Source organism: Aedes albopictus, chromosome 3, assembly GCF_035046485.1.
Source record: "Aedes albopictus strain Foshan chromosome 3, AalbF5, whole genome shotgun sequence".
Classification (NCBI taxonomy): Eukaryota; Metazoa; Arthropoda; class Insecta; order Diptera; family Culicidae; genus Aedes; species Aedes albopictus.
In genome coordinates this window covers 75,584,051-75,605,482 of record NC_085138.1, presented here as the reverse complement: position 1 = coordinate 75,605,482, position 21,432 = coordinate 75,584,051, and the positions used below count along the sequence as shown (strand labels likewise).

The 21,432-nt window shown below is 38.9% G+C and overlaps 1 protein-coding gene across 2 annotated transcripts in view; it reads left to right on the top strand.

The window, feature by feature from the left end:
- LOC109427075 (ATP-binding cassette subfamily G member 4) overlaps nucleotides 1-21,432 on the top strand; it is a 157,856-nt gene that overhangs the window by 91,341 nt on the left and 45,083 nt on the right. The window contains exon 1 of one of the 2 annotated variants that reach the window (XM_029867140.2): nucleotides 6,531-6,900. The exons of the other annotated variant lie outside the window; for it this stretch is intronic. Within the exon in view, the coding sequence (XP_029723000.2) occupies nucleotides 6,593-6,900 (308 nt within the window). The 5' untranslated portion in view covers nucleotides 6,531-6,592. Of the gene's footprint in view, nucleotides 1-6,530; nucleotides 6,901-21,432 lie in introns of those variants that run through there. 2 annotated transcript variants of the gene reach the window in all.

The following is a 21,432-nucleotide window of genomic DNA, read 5'->3' as shown; positions in this document are numbered from 1 at the left end:
AACATGAGCCAAAAGAGGACGGCAACAAGGTCGGTAAAGTAGAATTAACTTTTGTCTTTGTCTTGCTTTGTGTGATCTGTCAAGTGACCTGAGATTTGCCAAACATTTTGGAGGTTATGTGTCGTGGTGTAATAAACACCAGGGTGCGATGACGTCACGTTTTCGATTCCCGCATCTTGTACCAATGTTTAGGGAACACAAATGCATTGTCAATGGGGGAACCCAATTGATGTTGGCTGCAAACAATCCTATTGGGTGGGAATAGGGATGTCATATACGTGGTAATAAAGAATTTGGTGGTTTCATACATTGGGCGCTTTCCGTAAGGAACAGTGACTAGCTGTAGGATAAGGTACTCCAAAAAATCAAGATTTTTCAAAACGTAAAGTTTTCCAAAAAAAAAACATAATATATGAACCAGTTGACTGATTTTAAAGTGCTTTTTGTATTACTCAACCGTAATCGTCTAGATTAACCCACGTGGTAGTATACCATTTAGGCCTACTTTTCTTCATAATACAACACTTTTCGGCTGTATAATGATGTCTATCCACTTTCCAGTAAGGAGCCGTTTTTAAAACACGTATGGACGTAGTCTTTAGTTAGAACCCATCCTCCTGTGAATAGTAGAACAGAAATACCTGCAGAATGGAAACTTGAACTTTGACTGCTTGAAATATGGCGAACTAAATCCACCGCGCTTAGGTGGATGGAAATCGACTCGAGTAAAACCTGGACGACATCATCCGGAATCTGGATCAAGCAGCAATAAAGCAGTTCGATTGAAGCACAAGAAGGAAGAAGACGGCAGTAGATAATTTTTTTTTTCTTTTTTTCTTGGTTGGGTTGCCGTATATCAGCCGAATAATTCGCCAAAAGTGGCTTTTGAGCAGCTCTATTCGAGAATATAGATTAGAACCAATTAGCTCTGTTAACCATAGACTATATTCCACTATCGAGCAGACATAATGTCAGTTTTACAGGCTTAATGGTTACTCGGGTGGTTACTTGGGTATTTTAACATCTTAGGCAATCTCCGTAGTGCCTTACAAATGCGTTCATAGAAATCATTTTTCAAGTCATCGTGTTTATTGTTAGTTGGAACATACAGGGGATAGACAAAATGATCGGGATATGCAAAGTTTTCACCTATAAAAGTATTTTATGCAATTAAGTATCATAATTTATGTTTTATGCAACTCATTTTGGTATCAAAATGGTCAATTTTTCCACACCGGTTCATTATGCAACTGAAATGAGTTGCATAATGAAAAATAGTTGTATAATGTTCATAATGCAACTCATTTTAGTTGCATTATGAATATTATGCAACTCAAATGAGTTGCATTATGAAAAAATCATTGCATAAAATTTTGTATGGAACTCGTTGCAACACTCGATTTTTCAGCACTCTTCGTATTTATCCAACTCGGCAAGCCTCGTGCCTCGTGCTGAAAAAATCAACTTTTTGCAACTTGTTGCATAAATAAATATTTAAGTAGCTGTAACTTTTCGAAAAATGTATCCAATATTCTCAAATTTTCGCTGTAAGTTGATCAACTAGTTGTGTATCAGTGTACCAAATTTGGTAAAGATCGTCCTATTTTGCACGAAGTTATAAAGATTCTATTAAAGGTTTAATCAATAATTAAATTAATAAAGGTATAATTATCCGATAGCCAAATTTGAGCTGTTATATCTCCGGATTCAATGACCCGAATGCAATGAAATTTTGATCATCTATGACTTATATAATGAGCTCTTAAAAACGTTTGACTTAAGATAAAATTATTAACAAGAAAAAAAAATTCAGCGGTTTAATTTGAGGAATTCCACGGAGTCATGTCAGTCGATCCTGAGCGACCATTTCAAAAATCTCTGAAACTTTGCACAGTTTTTCAATTTCATATAAATCGCCATTTTTTGATATTAAACCTTCATATTCACTCACGACTAACTTTTCAAAAGGGTGTATGCGAAAATAGTTCTAAAATATTCTAAAAGCTGTACAGCAAAAACGGATTGTTCGATTGTTATAAATTTTTCAGCAAAGTTAGATAACTAAATGATGATTCCTTAGAAAATATACACTGTAAAAAATTTCTTTTTCTACTTTGAAAAAATATGATATTTGTCACAAAAACTCAAATATCTCAAAACCCTATCTTTTTACCAACTTCAATTTTTTAGGGGAAATGGCCCATTATATCAGCTATCTACCATAAAATTTTGGTGATGGTAAACTGATAAACAAAAAAGTTATGACATTTCAAACATTTCACAATTTTTACATTTAGTAAGAAAAAAAAAATTTTTTCTGTGTAAATTATTTCGAGAATTATATTTTGATGCTGATTTTATTCTAAAGGCTACCGCCTGAATTAAACAAGTTGTTTTCATGATACTTTAGTTTGATTATTCGTAATTACTATAGTATCTATTTGAAACTTAGACGCGATCCAGTGTTGTGATCAAAAATATTGAGATTGTCATACTTTTTATTGTACGTGACTGGTGAAAAAATCCCTTGATAGTGTTGAAAAGCTGTTGATTATAAGAAAAATGGAATTGAATTTATTTTTAAGACAAAAGCTGTATAATAAAAGTTTTTTTATACACGTATACGTCTAGTTTATCCGCAAAAAAAATCCCTCTTACACACTTATTTCTGAATTGCCTGTTCGGTACTTTTTTGACGAGATTATAACAGCAGTACGATCTCGGTAGTTTCGGTAATCGATTTTACTGAGGCTCAGTAAAACAACTGTCAAAATCGTATGGAAAAGGTAAACAATGCATTTTTGCTGAACGAGTTCGGTGCTCAGCAGTTTTAATCTCGTCAAAAAATTACCGAACTCGGTAATCAAAATTAAGTGTGTAGAGAACAGACTTTATGATCGGAAGAATGCGAGTAACTTCAACAACAACAAATGCATAAGAGGTACATACCACAGACAAACAGACGAAACGCCTAGAACAATTTTAGTGAAAATTCATCGCCCAGTTCACACTATCACCACCTGGTGGAAATGTTTCACGAAACACTGCGTTGTGCAATATCGTCATCAGAAGGCGCTAGTGTGAAACGTCAAACGCAAAGAAAAACGATGGGCGCTCTTCTTGTTATGAAAGCCACAACCAAGATTCAAAATGATCGTTGAAGGCGTGGTCAATGAAAATTTCGCCAGTGTTACGTTTGTTTGTCTGTATACATACCTGACAATGCTCACGAAAAAAACAAAAAAATACTACCGCTATGAATATTAAAAATTGTATAGTATTTTTTTTCTTCAGCCACCAACACCAAACAAGTAAGTTAAAATTAATAAGTGATTTTGTTTATTATAATCTAACGAACAAGATGAACAGTCGCTTTCTCAAAGGTCTTCAACTCAACGCTCTCTTGTAGACCGTTTGATGAAAAAAAATGTTCAAAAGAGTTACGAAATCTCACCGAAAGCACCATAGATAAACTGAAAGAGACTGGTTATGCCCAAATGTCCACATTGTGTACAAAATTACGCATTTGCACGTCCTGCCGTCTAAAATTTGACAAACGAGCCATCTGTATATCATCGGTAAAGCAGGGCGCAGGAAGTTCGAAAACGACAACAACTGAGAAATTGCCATCAGCGACATCTGTTTAAACAATTTAATTACGCCCCTTTTCAAAAATGCCCTGTAATATTCTTCAACATCTATACCCATTTCAATATTTTTAACGTTGCAAAACACGCTTTCAACATTCATCTTGAAGAAGAGGGAAAACACTTGTCCTCAAATGTAACAGCAAATTAATGAATAAACGACTAATGCGCGGAGGGCGTGATAAAATCGGAACATTACGGTACATAGTATATTATATTATATGTATATATAATATATAATAAAAACAACTTGTTTTACTCACGCAAGGCCATTAACAATAAAATCAGCATCAAACTTCAATTTCCGGCCGAAATAATTTACACTAAAAAAAAATTATTACTAAATGTGAAAATTGTGAAATGTTTGAATTGTCATAACTTTTTTATTTATTTTCATGGTAGATTGCTAATACAATGGACCGTTTTCTCTAAAAAATTACGTTGGTAAAAAGATAGGGTTTTGAGATATTTGAGTTTTTGTGACAAAAATGATATTTTTTAATGTTAAAAAAGATTTTTTTCACAGTGTATATTTTCTTAGGAATCGCCATTTAGTTATCTAACTTTGCTGAACAATAAAATCAGCATCAAATCGCGATTCCCGGCCGAAATAATTTACACAGAAAAATTTGTTTTACTAAATGTAAAAATTGTGAAATTTTTGAAATGTTATAACTTTTTTGTTTATTAGTTTACCATCACCAAATTTTTATGGTAGATTGCTAATACAATGGACCGTTTTCCCTAAAAAATTCAAGTTGGTAAAAAGATAGGGTTTTGAGATATTTGAGTTTTTGTGACAAAAATGATGTTTTTCAATGATAAAATAGATTTTTTTTCACAGTGTATATTTTCTTAGAAATCACCATTTAGCTATCTAACTTTGCTGAAAAATTCATAACAATCGAACAATCCGTTTTTGCTGTGCATATTTTTGAATATTTTTGAACCATTTTCACATACACCCTTTTGAAAAGTTAGTCGTGGCTCTAAATAAAAATTTGATATCGAAAAATGGCGATTTAGATGGAACTGAAAAACTGTGCAAAGTTTCAGTTCAATAGAAAATCATGAATTAAAAATTTTCCTTAATTTTGATGCTGTTGCTTGGAATCGCTCATTTATTTTATTATTTTTTAGTAAATTGGTCATTTTATTATATGCATCCCATTACTTCTTCAACTTATTGCCGGCTACGTTGTTGCTTCTCTTCAAAACATATTTATATTCAAGTCAATTTGAGGAAACTTAAATGATTTATAATTAGCATCTTGAATTTTGAAACGATGTTAAAGTTTTGAATAATCTGGTGTTTTATTCGAAAGATAATCATGTTATAATTTTCGGTGTCCGGCCATTTGGCCGAATGCCGTTTGGCTGAACGCCATTTGGCCGAATGTCATCTGGCCGAATGGTCGTTTGGCCGAAAGCCGTTTGGCCGAATTGTGTTCAAAAGGATTCAGAGAAAGTTTTTGACATTCCAACTACCAATATGATCATCAGAAATTGTTTTAATCATAGGCTATTCTTTCTAGTTTTGACATTCAGGGATGAGTTGGCGTTGAATTAGTCAATATTTTATCAAAGATTTTTCCTTCTTTGAATCATAGGCTGTTCTTTCGAGTTATACTGATGCGAGGAATAGTGACATGGTCACTTAAGTCCATCATTTATTTTCGGCCAAACGGCATTCGGCCAAATGTCATTCGGCCAAATGACCCTTTCGGCCAAATGGCGTTCGGCCGAATGACCCGGAACCATAATTTTCTTCCGCGTTAAGAATTTTAGGTTATGTCAAAAGTTTTTAATAGCTCTTTATATAAGTCATAGAAAGACAAAATTCCGTTGCATTCGGTTCATTGAATCCGGAGATATAACAGCTCAAAGTTAGCTATCAGATAATTATACCTTTTTCTAGAATCTTTAGAACTTTATACAGAATAGCCCGATCTTTTCCAAATTTTGACTACTGATACATAACTAGTTTAACAACTTACAGTTACAGCTACTTGAAAAATTTTGAAGAAGTGAAAATTTTGCCTGTCCCGATCATTTTGTCTATCCCCTGTAGATCTTCTTATTCTTTTTTTTTTCTTCTTATTCTTCTTCTTGGCGTAATGTCCCCTCTGGGTCAAAGCCCGCTTCTCAGCTTGTATGTTTCATATTGTTTCAAATGAATCGATCAAAACTAAAAACAAGGATTGATTTTGTATTACTTGATGAAATTAAGAAACAAATAGATGTGATCAATTGTTGATTACTTGAGAAAATAACAAATAATATGCTTACTCTGTCATGCCTCTAGAGTTTGAGCCTAAAAAAATAGAATGTAGCAAAACAAAGACAAACGGGCCGGCTCTGATAATATGCCTCACAGTTATTTTTCTCAGTTGTAGCATTATTGTTTGCACCGCTTTGCACATGTAGTAATTTGAAGCAATTTGCAGAAATACGATAATCAAGTCCGCGAGCTGCTAAGTAATTACCAAGCACGAACCCTGAGTTTGGAACAACCGCTGGGGCTGTTAACGATTCGGCAGTACATACCAAACTGATCGAGTACCGCACTTGAATGGTACGCCCGAACAGCAACAATCCGGTTCACCTGATCTCCACAACTCTCTGTGATGAGCAGAAATCAATTCGCCGGTGCAAACCGTCCCAATTGAAAGTGTCACCGTTTCGTTGCCATCACGATCACCCTCCATTATTATTGGCCAATCATCACTGCCGGTGGTGGTGGTGGTGGTGGCGGCGGCGGCGGCGAGGACGGCCCTCTGGCCTCTAATTCAATCAACGAGTGCACGATCAAATGGAATACAGCTGAGAAACAGCTGTAACAGAGCGGTACGATTCAGCATCCAGCGATCGCGCTCTAGTCATCTCTGTACGCTTGTCGCGATCGGTGCTGCGTTGTTCGGGGGGTGCAGATCGGTTCGTTCGAAATGTCCAAAATTATCAAACGACTGAGTGCCAGCCTGGAGGACGATGATCCTCCCTACGAGGAGCTGGAGTGTGCTCCAACTCCGATGCCGGTGAAACGGGCACCCCTGGTGGCGATGAGTTTTCCACCGTCCGGTGCGAGTAGTTTGGACAAACTGGAAGCGTGCGGTGAATCGCCGCCGACGACCTACCACCCGAGCTGTGATAATAGTTTTAATTTGAATTATTTTAGTAAAAGCCGGCTCGATGCGGATCGTAAAGGACAGTTCGTGGAAGAGGATGAAGACATGCCGGGTGTGTGGATCAGAAGGTTAGTTAGATGTGGGTGTGTGAATCAGACACCAAAATGGAATTAACAACATGTGTGAAACGTTAAAATTAGCTGGAAAACATTAGAGCCGGTAGTGTCGAAGCGCAATACTTAATACATATTACACTGCCTATTTTTTTATTTAAACTTAGATTGTTATTTTCTATCTTCTACTTTTATCTTGTTCCTCCTGTCTTTAGTCTTTTATTGTTTATCCTCCATTTTCTATCATCTGTTTCTATTTTCTATCTTGTTTCAATCGTATTCCATGTTCGTTAATATATTATTTAAAAAACTGTCATGCCTTTCTGAACAGAGGCACCCGTATACAGAATGTATGTTTTTTTTTCTTTGTGGCTCTTGAATCATTCTCTCACTACATGCTGGGATAAATGGTGCGAAATTAAATTTGCACCGAGAAGGTCAATTGCTAAGTCTCAAGAGCTTCTCATAGGAAGCAAACGGAACCACCTCTGATCGGTTCAGTTGCTCGATTGTTGCATGCATAAATAAGAATGTGTAACGTGGAAAGAAAGTAGCGCAGCGAATATTTGAAGTTTTAAATGTTGACGAATGATGCTGCAGGGTTTTGTTGCGGCTCGTCGAATGCATTCCTGGAGCCCAAAATAGGGGTACAGCGGGTTTTTACCCATGAATGTGTATGATTCTCAGGTGTTCTTTAAACGCGAGCAGCAAACGCGCTCCCGGCAGTCCACACTGTTTCCAAAGGCCCAGTTTCGTGATCGAAATTATTTTGGGCATGAAAAAAAGATTTTTGAGGGATAGTGTCCTCGAAGAAGCTAAAAACAATAAAAACACCATACAACATAGGGGAAATTGTATATTTTCGTCAGTTTTGTTCTCTTCGTCATGGAATTATTTTTTGGAAGCTGTTGAACTCAGAAGTCTCCTCAAATCCTTTCCTTTTTCTTCTTCTTTATGACTCTACGTCCCCACTGAGACTTGGCCTGCCTCGCTTCAACTTAGTGTTCTTTGAGCACTTCCACAGTTATTGATTGAAGGGCTTTTTTTGCCTGCCATTGCATGAATTTGTATACTGTGTGTGAGGCAAGTACAATGATACACTATGCCCAGGGAGTCGAGAAAATTTTCCCGACCGGAACGGGAGTCGAACCCGCCATCTCCGGATTGGTGATCCATAGCCTTAACCACTAGACTAACTGAAAATCCCTTCCCAACCATACGACCAAGTTTTAATAAATTTGGCCGGCAAAAACCCCCCATAACGAAGAGAACAAACCTGCCGATAATACTCATCGTCACCCATATATATAGCTTACATTAAACAAAAAAAAATATTTTTGGCCGAACTTTATTTTTTCCAACCATTATGCGTGTTTACAGGTGTTTACCCCTCCCTTCAACAAAGTTATTTTAAAATGTTATAGTTATGACAACATAAGTGTTTCTTATAAAGACAGCAACATTGTAGCACAGACAAACAGACGTATCACTTGGAACAAAGTGCGATTAAAATCATCGTCACAAAAGCATAATCGCCCAATGCCAATTACGCTATGTTTCGCAGACCCACTGAGTAGATGGCGGTAGTGAGCAAAAACCATGCAAGAGCCATGAGTGAGAGATTTGCGAACTACAGAATATTTGAATAGTCCGTTAAAAAGGGAAACGATGGGAATTGGGTAGAGTAAGACGTCTGTTTGTCTGTGATTGTAGCATTGATATTTTCAAAGACATTTGAGAATTTAAGGTGAAAAATAGCCTATTTCACATCTTTGCAACATTTACAGAATAAGGCAAGATTTTTCAATTGAAACTGAAAGAAGTTTATAATAGGTGTTAATTTTGTGGTAATTCATGCTGGGCATTAGGTAACTGAAATTTACAAAAAAAAAACTCTTAAAGTATTGAAATAACAACTTTGTCATCCCTGGGCAAACATCTGATCCGCCGTTGACCAGCCCTCACGAAAACCAACCTGCTATTCACAGACAAAGGATTCTTCGAGTGGTTTCAATCTGTTAAATAGGACATGCGACAGTATGGCATTGTAGGGTAGAAATCTACTTCGTCATATGCGTTAATTCCCGTCATATCAGACGGAAAATAGCCGATAATTAAAGATATTCCAACTTACGTTTGCCAATGGCTCATCAGATTGAAGCAAAAAGATGTAGACTATCATTAACTATCCTCTGGAAATCTAAAAATTGAATAATTTCGTAAAATTTCACGTTTCAATTTCACTCCACTTATGATTTCACAATTTTGCTCGTTTTACGTTTACCGAAGGCAGACGACCGTGGACGGACAAACTAACCCTTATTTGAAAGCTCTTTAGATATACTTTCTGATCAGGGTAACCTCATCTGCACCTTTTTGCCCCTAAGAAAGATATTCATCCCGAAGGAGATCGTAGTGAGCGTTGCCGCGAACGGTTGTGTTTTCGTTTGCTTGTCAAGCATTTTTTGCAATTTTTTGTGTTTTCGTGAAAAGTTTTTCCGCAATTCTTTTAGCGATCTGTGCGGCACTACGCCACCCGGGCAGTTATTCCGCGAGTGAAAAGTAGATCCCTGTGAAGTCCCGTGCCGTATTTTCTTAACGATACGAACTCTTTTGACGTCGATGGTTGGGTTGGTTTTCCGCCCGCCGCACTCGGTTAGGAGAAAATAATTGAGTTATGTGAAATATCCGTATATCAATATATTACATTGGAATAAATGCTGCACGATTTGTATTAAGAATTGCTTTTGGTGCCGGGGTCAATTTTGTTAGTTTGGTTTTGTTTTCGTGTTGAAAAGCTGTCAGTGGAAGAAAAGAAGTGTTTTTATCGCTCGGCTTGGATGAGCCGTTTGGTACTACGTCACCCAAACGTCGCCTTCAAAAGGAATCCTGTTGCCAACATCAAGCCACCAGACGGACGTCAGAAATATCATTTATCAATGAAAGGGTCCACGGACGATCAATTTAAATTTGGTGAGAACGTTTCATGCTTCTTTTTAATGTGCCATTATTACATTCATATATACAACTGAATAATTTATCAAATCTCGGAGCGTTTGGTACGGTATGTCCACGCATCCTTCCTCCCCTGTAGATTCTAGAAGTGATCCGATTTGAAATATTTAAGAGCTTATGGAAATCGAATCATTTCAAAGAATCATCTTTGCGGTAAACGCTACGCAGTAGGCCTGGCCGCTTTGACGCTTGTGTCATATCATCGATATGCTGCAAGCATCAATACTGACAAGAAAAATGATCGGGTGTAATCTAACCCGATTATTTTCCAGGATGCTTTCTTGTACTGGCTGCGTATGTGTTAGATTAGATTAGATTAGATTAGATAAGAAAGATATTCATCCCGAAAAGTAGGTGAAAAAAATCATTAATTCATCGAAAACTCGTTTCATTGAATTTTTACAGCTTTGATGTCTTCGACATTGTATAGGTCTAAAAATTTAACAAATGTAGGCATTGCTTAAAAACATGGTTTTGGGACTAACTTTCAAACACAGGCCTCTATCTCCATTGGTGTAATACTTAGAACTTTCACGTCTTCAGCAAAGTTGTTCAGAATTAAAAATGCTACATTTTTGCTGAAGACGTCAACCCTCTATCCATGCGCGTAACTACAGTGCATTTGGCCCCTCAGCTCCAATGTCGTGCTCGCTTGTTTTGCACTACAGCCAGCGTGCTTGACATTGGAGCTGAGGGGCCAAATAGGCTGTAGTTACGCGCATGCCTCTATCTCAACAATGTAAAAAAAAATGTTCAATTTTGTACCTCACTTTTAGGGGGATCGATCCGAAAATTCCAACTGTCAAAAGGTGGTGCTGGTCATGCCCGTTAACTTTGCCGAAGACACCATTGCTCTATCTGCTCAATCCTACGAGCTATCAGAGCGTGACAATGGGGAAATAAACCATTGTGCCGTGGTAGCGTAGAGTAATGCGGGGCAAAAGTTCGCACCTAGCAGACTTCACAAAATAACTATTAAACGAAAAGAAAATAATATAGTTTTTCTTCGTCAAACGGGTCCCTATCATGTTACTTTTAAAACGTAGTGCTAGATTTTTTCACGTTCCTTCTGTATTTCTAGTAATAACATTTTTAATAAAGGAACTCCAATGCGAAATTTGCCCCTTACTTGGGGAAAAAGTTCGCATTATGCGGGGCAAAAGTTCGCACATTGTACAGGGCAGTTTATTGGTGTGAAGTTCAAATTAATTCATGTTCATCGTTTCACTCTAGCCATGAAATCTCCTTCTTTCTGTTCATGGCATTACGACCCAACTGGAATACGACCTGGTGTCCAGCTTTTCCAAACATGTTTTTTTTTATGAAGACGCACAACTATTAACTAAGAGCTGTCATTTCCGGCGTTACTGAAGTTTACAAAATACACTGTGGTATAATCATAGAGATTCGTGTTGCAGAAAATACATGAAAATAATCAAATATGCAGCAAAACTATTGAACGGGACCGTAATCGATTCTCATCCCCGTCAGATGATGAAACTGTGAATTTACAAACTAAGCTATGAAAGACCCCGGTAAAGTAGAAGAACATAAGACCTTCTAAAACTTACCAAAAAGATACGACGAAGATGACAAAAAAAAAGTTTCAAAATGTTTTTTAGACATTTATCAGTTTTTGATTTTAATAGGTGAACATAATATTTGCCTTACAATCGGTCATATTACAAAACTTAGTTCAAACCCTCTGCCGGAACGATTTGAGGATGCATACTACACATATTATACATATATAGTAGTTTCCATACGAAATCATCATTACTTCAAAAATTCTGTAGAGTAAGGTGGGGCAAAAGTTCGACCCTAGTTGAAAACTCAACTTTTTTCAAGAAATCGATGCAGATATAAATAAATGAATACCGTGTGGTGATTCTACCATCCATGAGCTAAAATTTTGCTGAACAAAGTTACGCCAAATGTCTTTTTAACTTTGAGTTACAACACTTTTAGTATGTGGGTGTCTAATTTGAACTCTTGCCCCACCACTGGGGCAAAAGTTCGAATCTAGTGTTTGAGGTATTACGCTAACCGTAACACGCTTTTTCGACACTGTGGTAATTGGAACACCTAAAAACAATCATTATTTGATGTTGGAACTGGAATACACTTCAAAGTTCGATCTGGATTATACCCAAATCAGGGTTAATTTTACTTTACCAAAAATTAGTAGTTTTCCGCCAAATTCAGATAAAACAACTTTTTTTTCAACTTTGATCGAATTTTCTCACTAATTCCATCATTTTTAGAGGTAATATGTACATTTTGCACAATTTTAGGGTTTTACCTAAAGTTGCCACATGACTCGAACTCTTGCCCCACAATTCGAACTTTTGCCCTACTATGTGTAAAATATGATTTCCAAATCTTTTTTGGAAAAAGTTATACATGCTAAAGCATTTTCAAAATATACCTAGTTACGCCCCAAAATAAAATATAGAATTCGATTTCATTACAATTCCAAGCCATGCATATTACAATTTTTTGATCAAAAACCAACATTTTGTCATAACTTTTCGAAATATTGATAAATTTTCAGAATTTTTGAAGTGAGAGACTCTTTTTCAAAAAGGCTTCGAACAACCTTGACACCCGAAAGATATCATTTGAATTAAGCTCAAAAACTTCAAATGAAACTCTTGCCCCACTTGAACTTTTGCCCCACTTTACTCTAATTATACTGATGTACTAGATTCAGAAATCTAGTGCAAACTTTTGCCCCACTGTCGAGGTTTTATCAATGTTCCTTTCTGCAAGAGACAATAAAAGTTTACTGTTTATTCGAGTGCGCCTCTCGAACTACTATAGAATAACGATTCTCCGACATCAATAGGTTATGAGTTTTTTCTACTTCCTGTTACTACAAATCCTTATTCCAAAAGGTCCCAAAATTCTATCAAAATACCTACCCATTTTTCTGCATAACTCTGCCACAGCATAACGAAATCGTTCCAATTTTTATTGAGAAGTAGCTCACCTGATTATGTGTCGAACCCATACAGACTTGCTTGGGTTCTTAACTCGTGCGCAGAGAAAGGCCCAGTGCGAACTTTTGCCCCGCATTACTCTATAGTATAGATAGTAGAGTAAACATAGATCCGTGTTGATGAATCCGTTGTATCCAAACGAACTGTCAAAATCTGTATCCAAACGAGCATGACGTCACGATTTGGACAACATCAATGGAGCGCATGACGTCATATTCAACCGTCGCACTCTTGAAAATTACTACTTACACGCTTGAAACATTTTAGTCAGCGGTGTCCGCGGATCTATGTTTACTCTACTATCTATACTCTATAGGGTACTCACTCTCACAAGCTACCGCTTGAGACGAGAGGCCTGTCAGCTTGAGTACACGGAAAGATTGATGTACACAGAACAAGGAGTAACTATCACGCAGCGATCGAAAAGACAAAAGATTTCATGAAAACTTGTGTGAAATTTCACGCAAATTTGTGTATTGTCGCGCTTATCTTTTATTAGACTTTCGTACTTTCGTTTAAGGGTGTAGTGTGTGGATGATTGTGAATTGAGCTCTCTGACTCAGTTCTCACATTGAGGAAATGAAAACGACCTCCGCAGTCATTCATTTTCGGCTGAAAAATAGGCACTGAGACTGATATTTAGCTGGCCTGACCAGGACTAGGGGCCATGCCCCTTGAGATAAATAGTCACAATATTTTGCGCAACGCGCGGAAGTCATGAAAATGTGTTTTGTTTTTTTTTATTCGCCATTGTTTTAGGTGGCGCTCTCACTAACACCATCATAAGCTGTCAAAAACTTGCACCGAAACCGTTCGTTTATCCGGTGTTAAGGGGGAAATGAGTTTGGATTTTCTAACACATGCTTGCAAAACTTTCTCACATGTGTGAGTTTTCAATTGAAGGTAAAGAAATACTCGAATTTCCACCACTATCTGATATCGAGTTATTTTAAAATTTGCTTCAGCGCTGGCTCCAGACACTTACCTTTTCATTGAGACCAAAACACACAACATTTTCACAATATTTCACTGCAAAACTGCACGAAACTTATTTCGACAATCGGGTAAAAAGTTATTAAACATATTCTAGCTCGTATGTGCATCTTTATACATGATGTCCTTCAAGGTGTGCAAGAAGGTAACACGCATACTATGATTGCGTGTCAAGCGTATCGATCGAGCTGTGGTCTGCTGTTTAAGTATGCATGGATGAATATTGATTAATAACTTCAATTTCGTGAGTCGAAACGAGTTGCGGTCTTCGCCAACAGTCATCATTGAGGTATAAATAATTCAATTCAACTTTGACCCTATGACTTCATCCATGTGTTAATGCTCTACAGCGTGGAGAACCTTTTTCAAAAAATTTTCATAGTAATTCCCATATAAACATACTTTGCTTTTGGGCCACCATTAAATCATCCCCGAATTTCCTGAAAATTTGACAGGACTCTAGTTTTGCACAAAGGATTGTAATGAACATATGGGAGCTTTGAATTTTCGACATGTATAAAGTCTGAACTGCCCTAATGCACAGCGTGATGAACAAGTTGAAGATGGGAAAGAGACAAATGAAATGCACTAACGAACCTGCCTCATCTGCACATCCGCGTGCAGGAGTGTTTGTTTACTCTCTGTTGAGTCAGTTGGCGTTTTCACCAATACATTTAAATTGTGAGTTGAACCTTAATTGCTACACCGGTGCAGTGCACCGTCGGGAATAAACGAATTCGACATAAGTGGCAACCTACTCGTGATTTGTCCACGCGCAAATTTCGAAAAGTGGCTTCTCAGTCACCGTGGGAGTGTCACAGTCAAAAATCAAAATTTTTGAGATTATTTTTTATTTTGACATTGCTTAATGGTGTAGACATTAACACACAAACAAAATTTAATATAACTATTGATTCTGGAATTTAGGGATCGATAGTAAACATGCTTTCGTCGGAGAACGATAAAAACGGATGTTGCGTTCGGGCAAAGACTTTTTTATATGGCGCTACTCGTAGCTCCCGGATGTCATTAGTATTTATGTGAGTTTTTTTTTTTCTATGATCGAAGGATCATCAAGGCCATCGTAATTTTCCTTTTTTCGATCTGCCGTGCCGTTAAGTCGCTGATTTCACGTTTCTTTGCCATTTTTCTCATTGAGCGCACATAATTCGCCCAAATCTTCTTTTTGGTGGCAGCGATAGCCATCGTAATCCATGCTAACCTTGGACGACCAGTGAACACCTACGGGAATAGCTGCCCTTGCTTTTTTTCGGTCTAATAACGTTTCACGGTCCACCTGAACACTTCTGAAATGTCTAACATTTGGGCGTGGACAGATCACGACTACCGCTGCCACCTCTTCATGGTGCAAATTTTAAACTTAAGAAATCGGATTTTTTTTTTTAACCCGTAGCCTACTATGATTTGAGTTAGAGTTTACGTACATGCAAAGAAAACCAAGACATTGTGTGTGCAGGTGATATGGGAACCTTATTTGTACGATGGTGCAAACATTATCACGCATACGGTAACGCTAAAACATCAAATTGCAAAAAAAAAGGTTTCCTCCGATGAAACATTTCCAAATTTTATTTTATTTGTTAATAACGGTTTTTTACACATCGTTATAGCAATTGGGTTTTTAAATTAAGAAAAATGTATCATTTTTTTGATTTTATATGAAAGAGCACCTTTTTCTGAGCCACTATGATTTTTTTCAGATTTTTAGAACTTTATTTTGGTACCTAAAATCAATTTCACAGAGATTTTTTGAAATCACCTTTTGACAGCTGGGTAACTGTTTGACAGTTCCACCCAGTACAAAATGCGACGAGGGGTGATTCGACAAATCGCTCCCATACAAACTTCAAATTGATTTTTAAATAGGTTCCCGAGCACCAAAATTCATGAAAATTTGGATTTCGGCTCAGTTTCGCATGCAGATTCAGAATATGGGATTATCTCAACACCGCTAAAGAAGCCAATTGGGTTCTTTAAGGGTACCGTAAAATCATTACCGTATCATTGATCAACGGGGTAGTATGGATCAGCTTGTTCACCCCATCAAATGTTCAAATAAACATGTTTCATTGAATGAGTTTCTGCCAACGAATAGTATTTTGTAATCTGTTATTGATTAGCTACTAAATGACATGAAAGCCGGGGCCCGTGGCGCAGTGGTCACACGTTCACTTCATAAGTGGATGATCATGGGTTCGATCCCAGCCTCGGCACTTAAAATTTTTCGTCAGCTGCTCTTCCCCTCGAGAGCTGCTGGCACTCTTCTGAGCTAATAGCTCTAACGGACCCGGATAATTGGATATCGGCGAACGGCAACTCATAATAGACCCTCAATCGGACTGGAAAAGGAACCAAAGCCACACATCAACATCATCGTGCTCATCCTTCTACCGTGAACAGAGTAGAAAGTGAAACCAGCACATGGGCAAACCAGCTCGATATAGTAGAATTAGAATAGAATGCATTTAGACGCTGTAGTAAGTGTAGCTGCAGCTGCCAATTCCAATCGCTCACGTAGTGCCCAAGTGGACAATAGAGCTGAAAATAGGTTAAGCTGTTAAGAATTAAAAAAAAGACATGAAAATTGAGATTCATAAACATATAAATAAATCGATTCTTCCTTAGTGTTACCACAAAAAACATTCATCCAAGTCCAGTTAGCTGTGTAAGGAATTTAACGGTCATTTGAAATGGCAGCACAAGTGGCAACTTCGTGGTGGCGCTGCTGTCGCAAAGTTCCCACGCTGTTGTCGGGGGTGAATATAAAACTTATCTAGATATGCGTACTCACCACTGACTGTGGCAATTTGCCGCATAGGTGACGCTAGTGTTGTCAACGCTAAAAAAATTTAATCCTTACACAGCATTCGAGAAAATTTTCTATGAGCTTGGATGTTTGTTCTCTGTGGTGTTACGTAACGCTATGAGATACGTTCTCAAATATTCATGCTTGGCATGAATACTACATACAATTTTAATTTGGAAATCACTGTATTAGCTCAATATAGTATTCTCCGTGTACGCATAAATGACTTTTTTATTTATTAGTAGTGTATACATCGTTTGATGATATATTGATCGCTTTGAACTTGAAGTAATTATGTTACTGCTAGTTTCGATGGCGTACGATATTTAATAAAAGAAAAAAGGATTCCTACAAGGTCCGGTCTTGTTATTCTGAAAAAGGTCGATTTAGGCGTGACATAATTTGTGTATCACCCCTGAGGCCACCTGCGCAACAATTCGGTCTTTCCGAAAAAGGCGCAAACGATGATAGAAAATGATAGATATCACAGTAATGTAGACAACGGCAACCAGCGGTACTTTGAATCGAGGATGTCAAATTGGCGAGTGCAGCAATGTTATTACACTGAAAAACGATTAAAGTATACACACGCGCCCGGTTACTAAAGCACCATTCACAAAGTTGTAGGAAGGTACCAGTTGAATACCCGTAGTCATTCTGTATGTGACGGATTTCGCGCCAACTCGAACAAATGTTGGCAGCACCCTCTCAGATTACAACGAAACTTTCTTGGTGTGTAGACCTTGCCCAGATAAGCCACTTTGCATACTCATTTTTCTAATTTTTTTTCTCGACTGACTTTTGAAAAGGGCTAAACTTTTTTTATGGATTTTTTAAAAATGTTTTTAATCAAAAAATGACTACTCCTACAAAAAAGATTACAAGTTTCGACTGTATAATGGTTGTTTTTTCGGAAAAATTTCGGCTTGCAGTCTAACAAATTGCGTTGATTAATTACATATCATCGCCGACGTTTCGGTCCGGCTATTGGACCATCTTCAGGGCTCGATATACAAATCAACAGGTCACACAATTTCGTATAATTTGTAAACCGTCGGGTTGAAAAGGGTCACGCCGTCTGGTACACTTTTGGGCCATTCGTTCCGGTTGAGTTTGGGAATTCCCTAGCTAGTACACGGACACTACCTGCCGGTGCAGACTATCGCCTCTACTGATCAGCTGTTATGTAATTAATCAACGCAATTTGTTAGACTGCAAGCCGAAATTTTTCCTACAAAAAAGTGTTGTATGGGTGATTATCACAAAATAAGTCAAATTTTAAGAAAAAAATACTGAAAAAAATCCAAAATGAGCCCTACACTGAAAAAAATCATTTCTAAAAATTCAAAGTTGATTTAAAAAAAACACCATTTTTGATTTTGATGAAATTTTGTCTCAAGACAGGTAATTATGTTCCCTACCAACCGTCCATACATCACAAGATGGGCACTTTTAAGGAAAAAAAGTTTTTCTAACAAAAACTTTTTCTTGTTCGAATGATTTTTTTTTCAGTGTATTTTGTTATCAACAATAAAACCAGTGAAGGCCATAACAATCCCAGAATCCAATGAAACTCAATTTTCTAGGAGATTTTGTGTTATTTATTCAATCATTTGGAAGGGTTTTCCTATACATAAAAAACTTCAAAATATTACAAATGTATTTTCTTAGGAAATGTAATGTTTGATCGCAATATGTATTGAAGTGCACTTTTAAATATACAATTATTTATAATAGTCCACTCTTTGGCGAGCGTTCGTGCGAGACAGTCGCAAGGTTTAGTTCGTCCGGTTTGTCTCCCGATACTTTCCAGTTCGGTGGCTATTTTCAAAGTGCTAGTGTTTCCCAGTGATCAAGTTATTAAGTGACTGTCCCTAGTGGGACGAGTGCGGTTGGCTAGGCCACATTTTTTGCCGCAAAAGTTCGTTTGATTTGAGTAAAGTTCACGTTTTCATTATATCACGTGGCGCATTGACCGACTATCGAGCACAGAAGTGCAGCACCCCCCGCACACCGCGCCGCTCGCGTGGCCGTGATCGGCTTCTTCCAGTGAGTACCCAAGCTCATCGTCGTCGACAGCAGCAGTCCACCGAGAGAAGAGCAGAGAGCGTTCAACCGCCGCACACCACGACGGGCGCTCAGCAGCAGCTCGCTTCCTCCCAGAGCGGGCGATCCGATCGCTTGGACCTGTCGTCGTCGAGCCTGTGGCTAAACAGAGTGCACAAAGATAAGTAAATAAAGTTACCCCTCGTTGTTCCCCCCTCTCCACTGACTCTTTGATTAGATTTAATTTGGTACATAAGCAGTTTTTTCTCACTTTTCCTGTAGCGTTAATTTTGTCCCTTGTTTTTTTTTTTTTTTTTTTTTGATTATTTCTCGTCCCCGTGATAGTGTTAGTTTTTGAGTGCCCCGTGGTGGTAGTTAGCTACCACAATGGGCGATGATGACGATGGCGGGGGTACGTCGTACCGCATCAACGAAGCTTTGTTATTGGCATCGGATTGCTCGAGCCAACAAGGCGATATAAATGCTAACCCCTTTGTCTCCCTTCACCCTGGTGCTTCTCCAATGGACACCAACAGTAAATCTGTTTCGACGACCCCCCGCCTCAAGGCCTACCCTCCCGACTTTGGCGGGCCATATGTTGTTTTCTTCCGACCCAAAGGCAAACGTTTGAACACCGTTCAAATCAGCAAGGATCTGACTAAGCGGTATTCTTCCGTTGTCTCCATTGACATGGTCGGTACAGCTAAGCTTCGGGTGACAGTAGGCGACCGAAAACACGCTAATGAGATTGTGGCCTGCGAGTTGTTTACTCTTGAGTATTTCGTTTACCTTCCGAGCGCGTCGATAGAGATTTCGGGGAAGGTCGCCGACGCATCTTTGACCTGCGAAACGATCATGGAAGGCTGTGGTCGTTTCCATAACCCTTCTCTACCTCCTGTCCAGATACTGGATTGCCGGCAACTGCATTCGGTATCCCAGGAGGGCGAGAAGAAGGTTTACACACCATCTGATGAATTTTGTGTGACCTTCTCCGGATCTGCATTACCAGATCTGCTGGCGATTGGCAAACTTCGGCTACCTGTGAGGCTGTATGTACCGAAGGTAATGAATTGCATCAATTGCAAGCAGCTGGGTCACACCGCCCAGTACTGCAGCAATAAACCTCGCTGTGCAACATGCGGGGAGAGACATGTGGACGGTGCGTGTAAAACGCCGCCCAAGTGTGTTTATTGTGGCAGCGACCGTCCACATGATCTGATTGATTGCCCAAGGTACATACAGCAGAAAAGACATCAAAAACGATCGTTGCAGCAGCGATCACGGCGAAGCTACGCCGAAATGCTGAAAAAAGCTGCCCCGACCGTTGAATCCCGTAACATCTACTCGTCTTTATCTCTCGATGATCAGGGCTCTGACTCTGAGGTCGGGGACGGGGTTCCCTTTGTTTTCAAGGGTGAAACGAGGAAACGGATGAGGCTCCAGAGACCCACCAAAAAACCTCGGAATCTGCCTAGCAGCGACCCCCAACCCACCATGACAAATTTGAAGAGTGGTAAGAAAGTCACAAAACGTTCCCCTCCAGGATTCAAAATCCAGGACGAACGAGACTTTCCATCACTCCCGGGAACATCGAAAATCCCAGATGTCCCACGTTTTTCGAATTCTCAACCAGAAAGACAGCATTTGGAGCACCAGGAGCAACCTCAGGGTGCGCCATTGTTTACGCTCTCTGGCATCGTAGACATCATCCTCAGCTTCTTCAATGCTTCAGATTCCGTGAAGAACATTGTAAAAGGACTTCTTCCTTGTGTGACCCCTCTTTTGAAGCAGTTGGCTTCTAAAATGCCCCTCCTTGCGACAATCGTATCTTTCGATGGCTAATTTAACCACCGAGGTCGAAGATACGATTTCGGTTCTACACTGGAACTGTCGTAGTATTACACCGAAATTAGACGTTTTTAAGTTTTTAGTTAACAATTTACAATGCGATGTTTTTGCACTATCCGAAACGTGGCTGACACCTGATGTAACCTTACCTTTTCCCGATTATAATATCATTCGCCTTGATCGATCCGACCCGTACGGAGGGGTGCTTCTAGGGATCAAGAAGCAGCACCCATTTTACAGAGTCGATTTTTATCCGATGACAGGGGTTGAAGCCGTCGCATGTGAGGTGACTATCCGAGGTAAAACCCTCAGTGTTGCCTCCATATATCTTCCTCCGAGAACTGCGATATCTCGCAGGGATCTCGCTCACATCTGCTCGGTTATGCCCGAGCCTCGGCTGCTCATGGGAGATTTCAACTCCCATGGTACAGGCTGGGGGGAACTGTACGATGACAGCCGTTCAACGTTGATATATGACCTCTGCGACGACTTCAACATGACAATTTTGAATACCGGAGAAGTTACACGAGTGGCACCTCCAGCTCAAGATGGCAGCCCCAGAAACAGCCGATTAGACCTCTCAATCTGTTCGAGCTCACTATCGCTGGAGTGTACATGGAAGGTTATCCAGGATCCCCATGGTAGTGATCATCTGCCGATTGTTGTTTCTATTTCCAACGGGTCGCATCAGTCTCCATCGATCGATATCACCTACGATCTCACCAAGCACATTGACTGGGAGAAGTACGCGGAAGCAATTATCGACGGTGAGCAATCGGTAGAAGTTCTTCCACCGCGGGAAGAGTATCGGTTTCT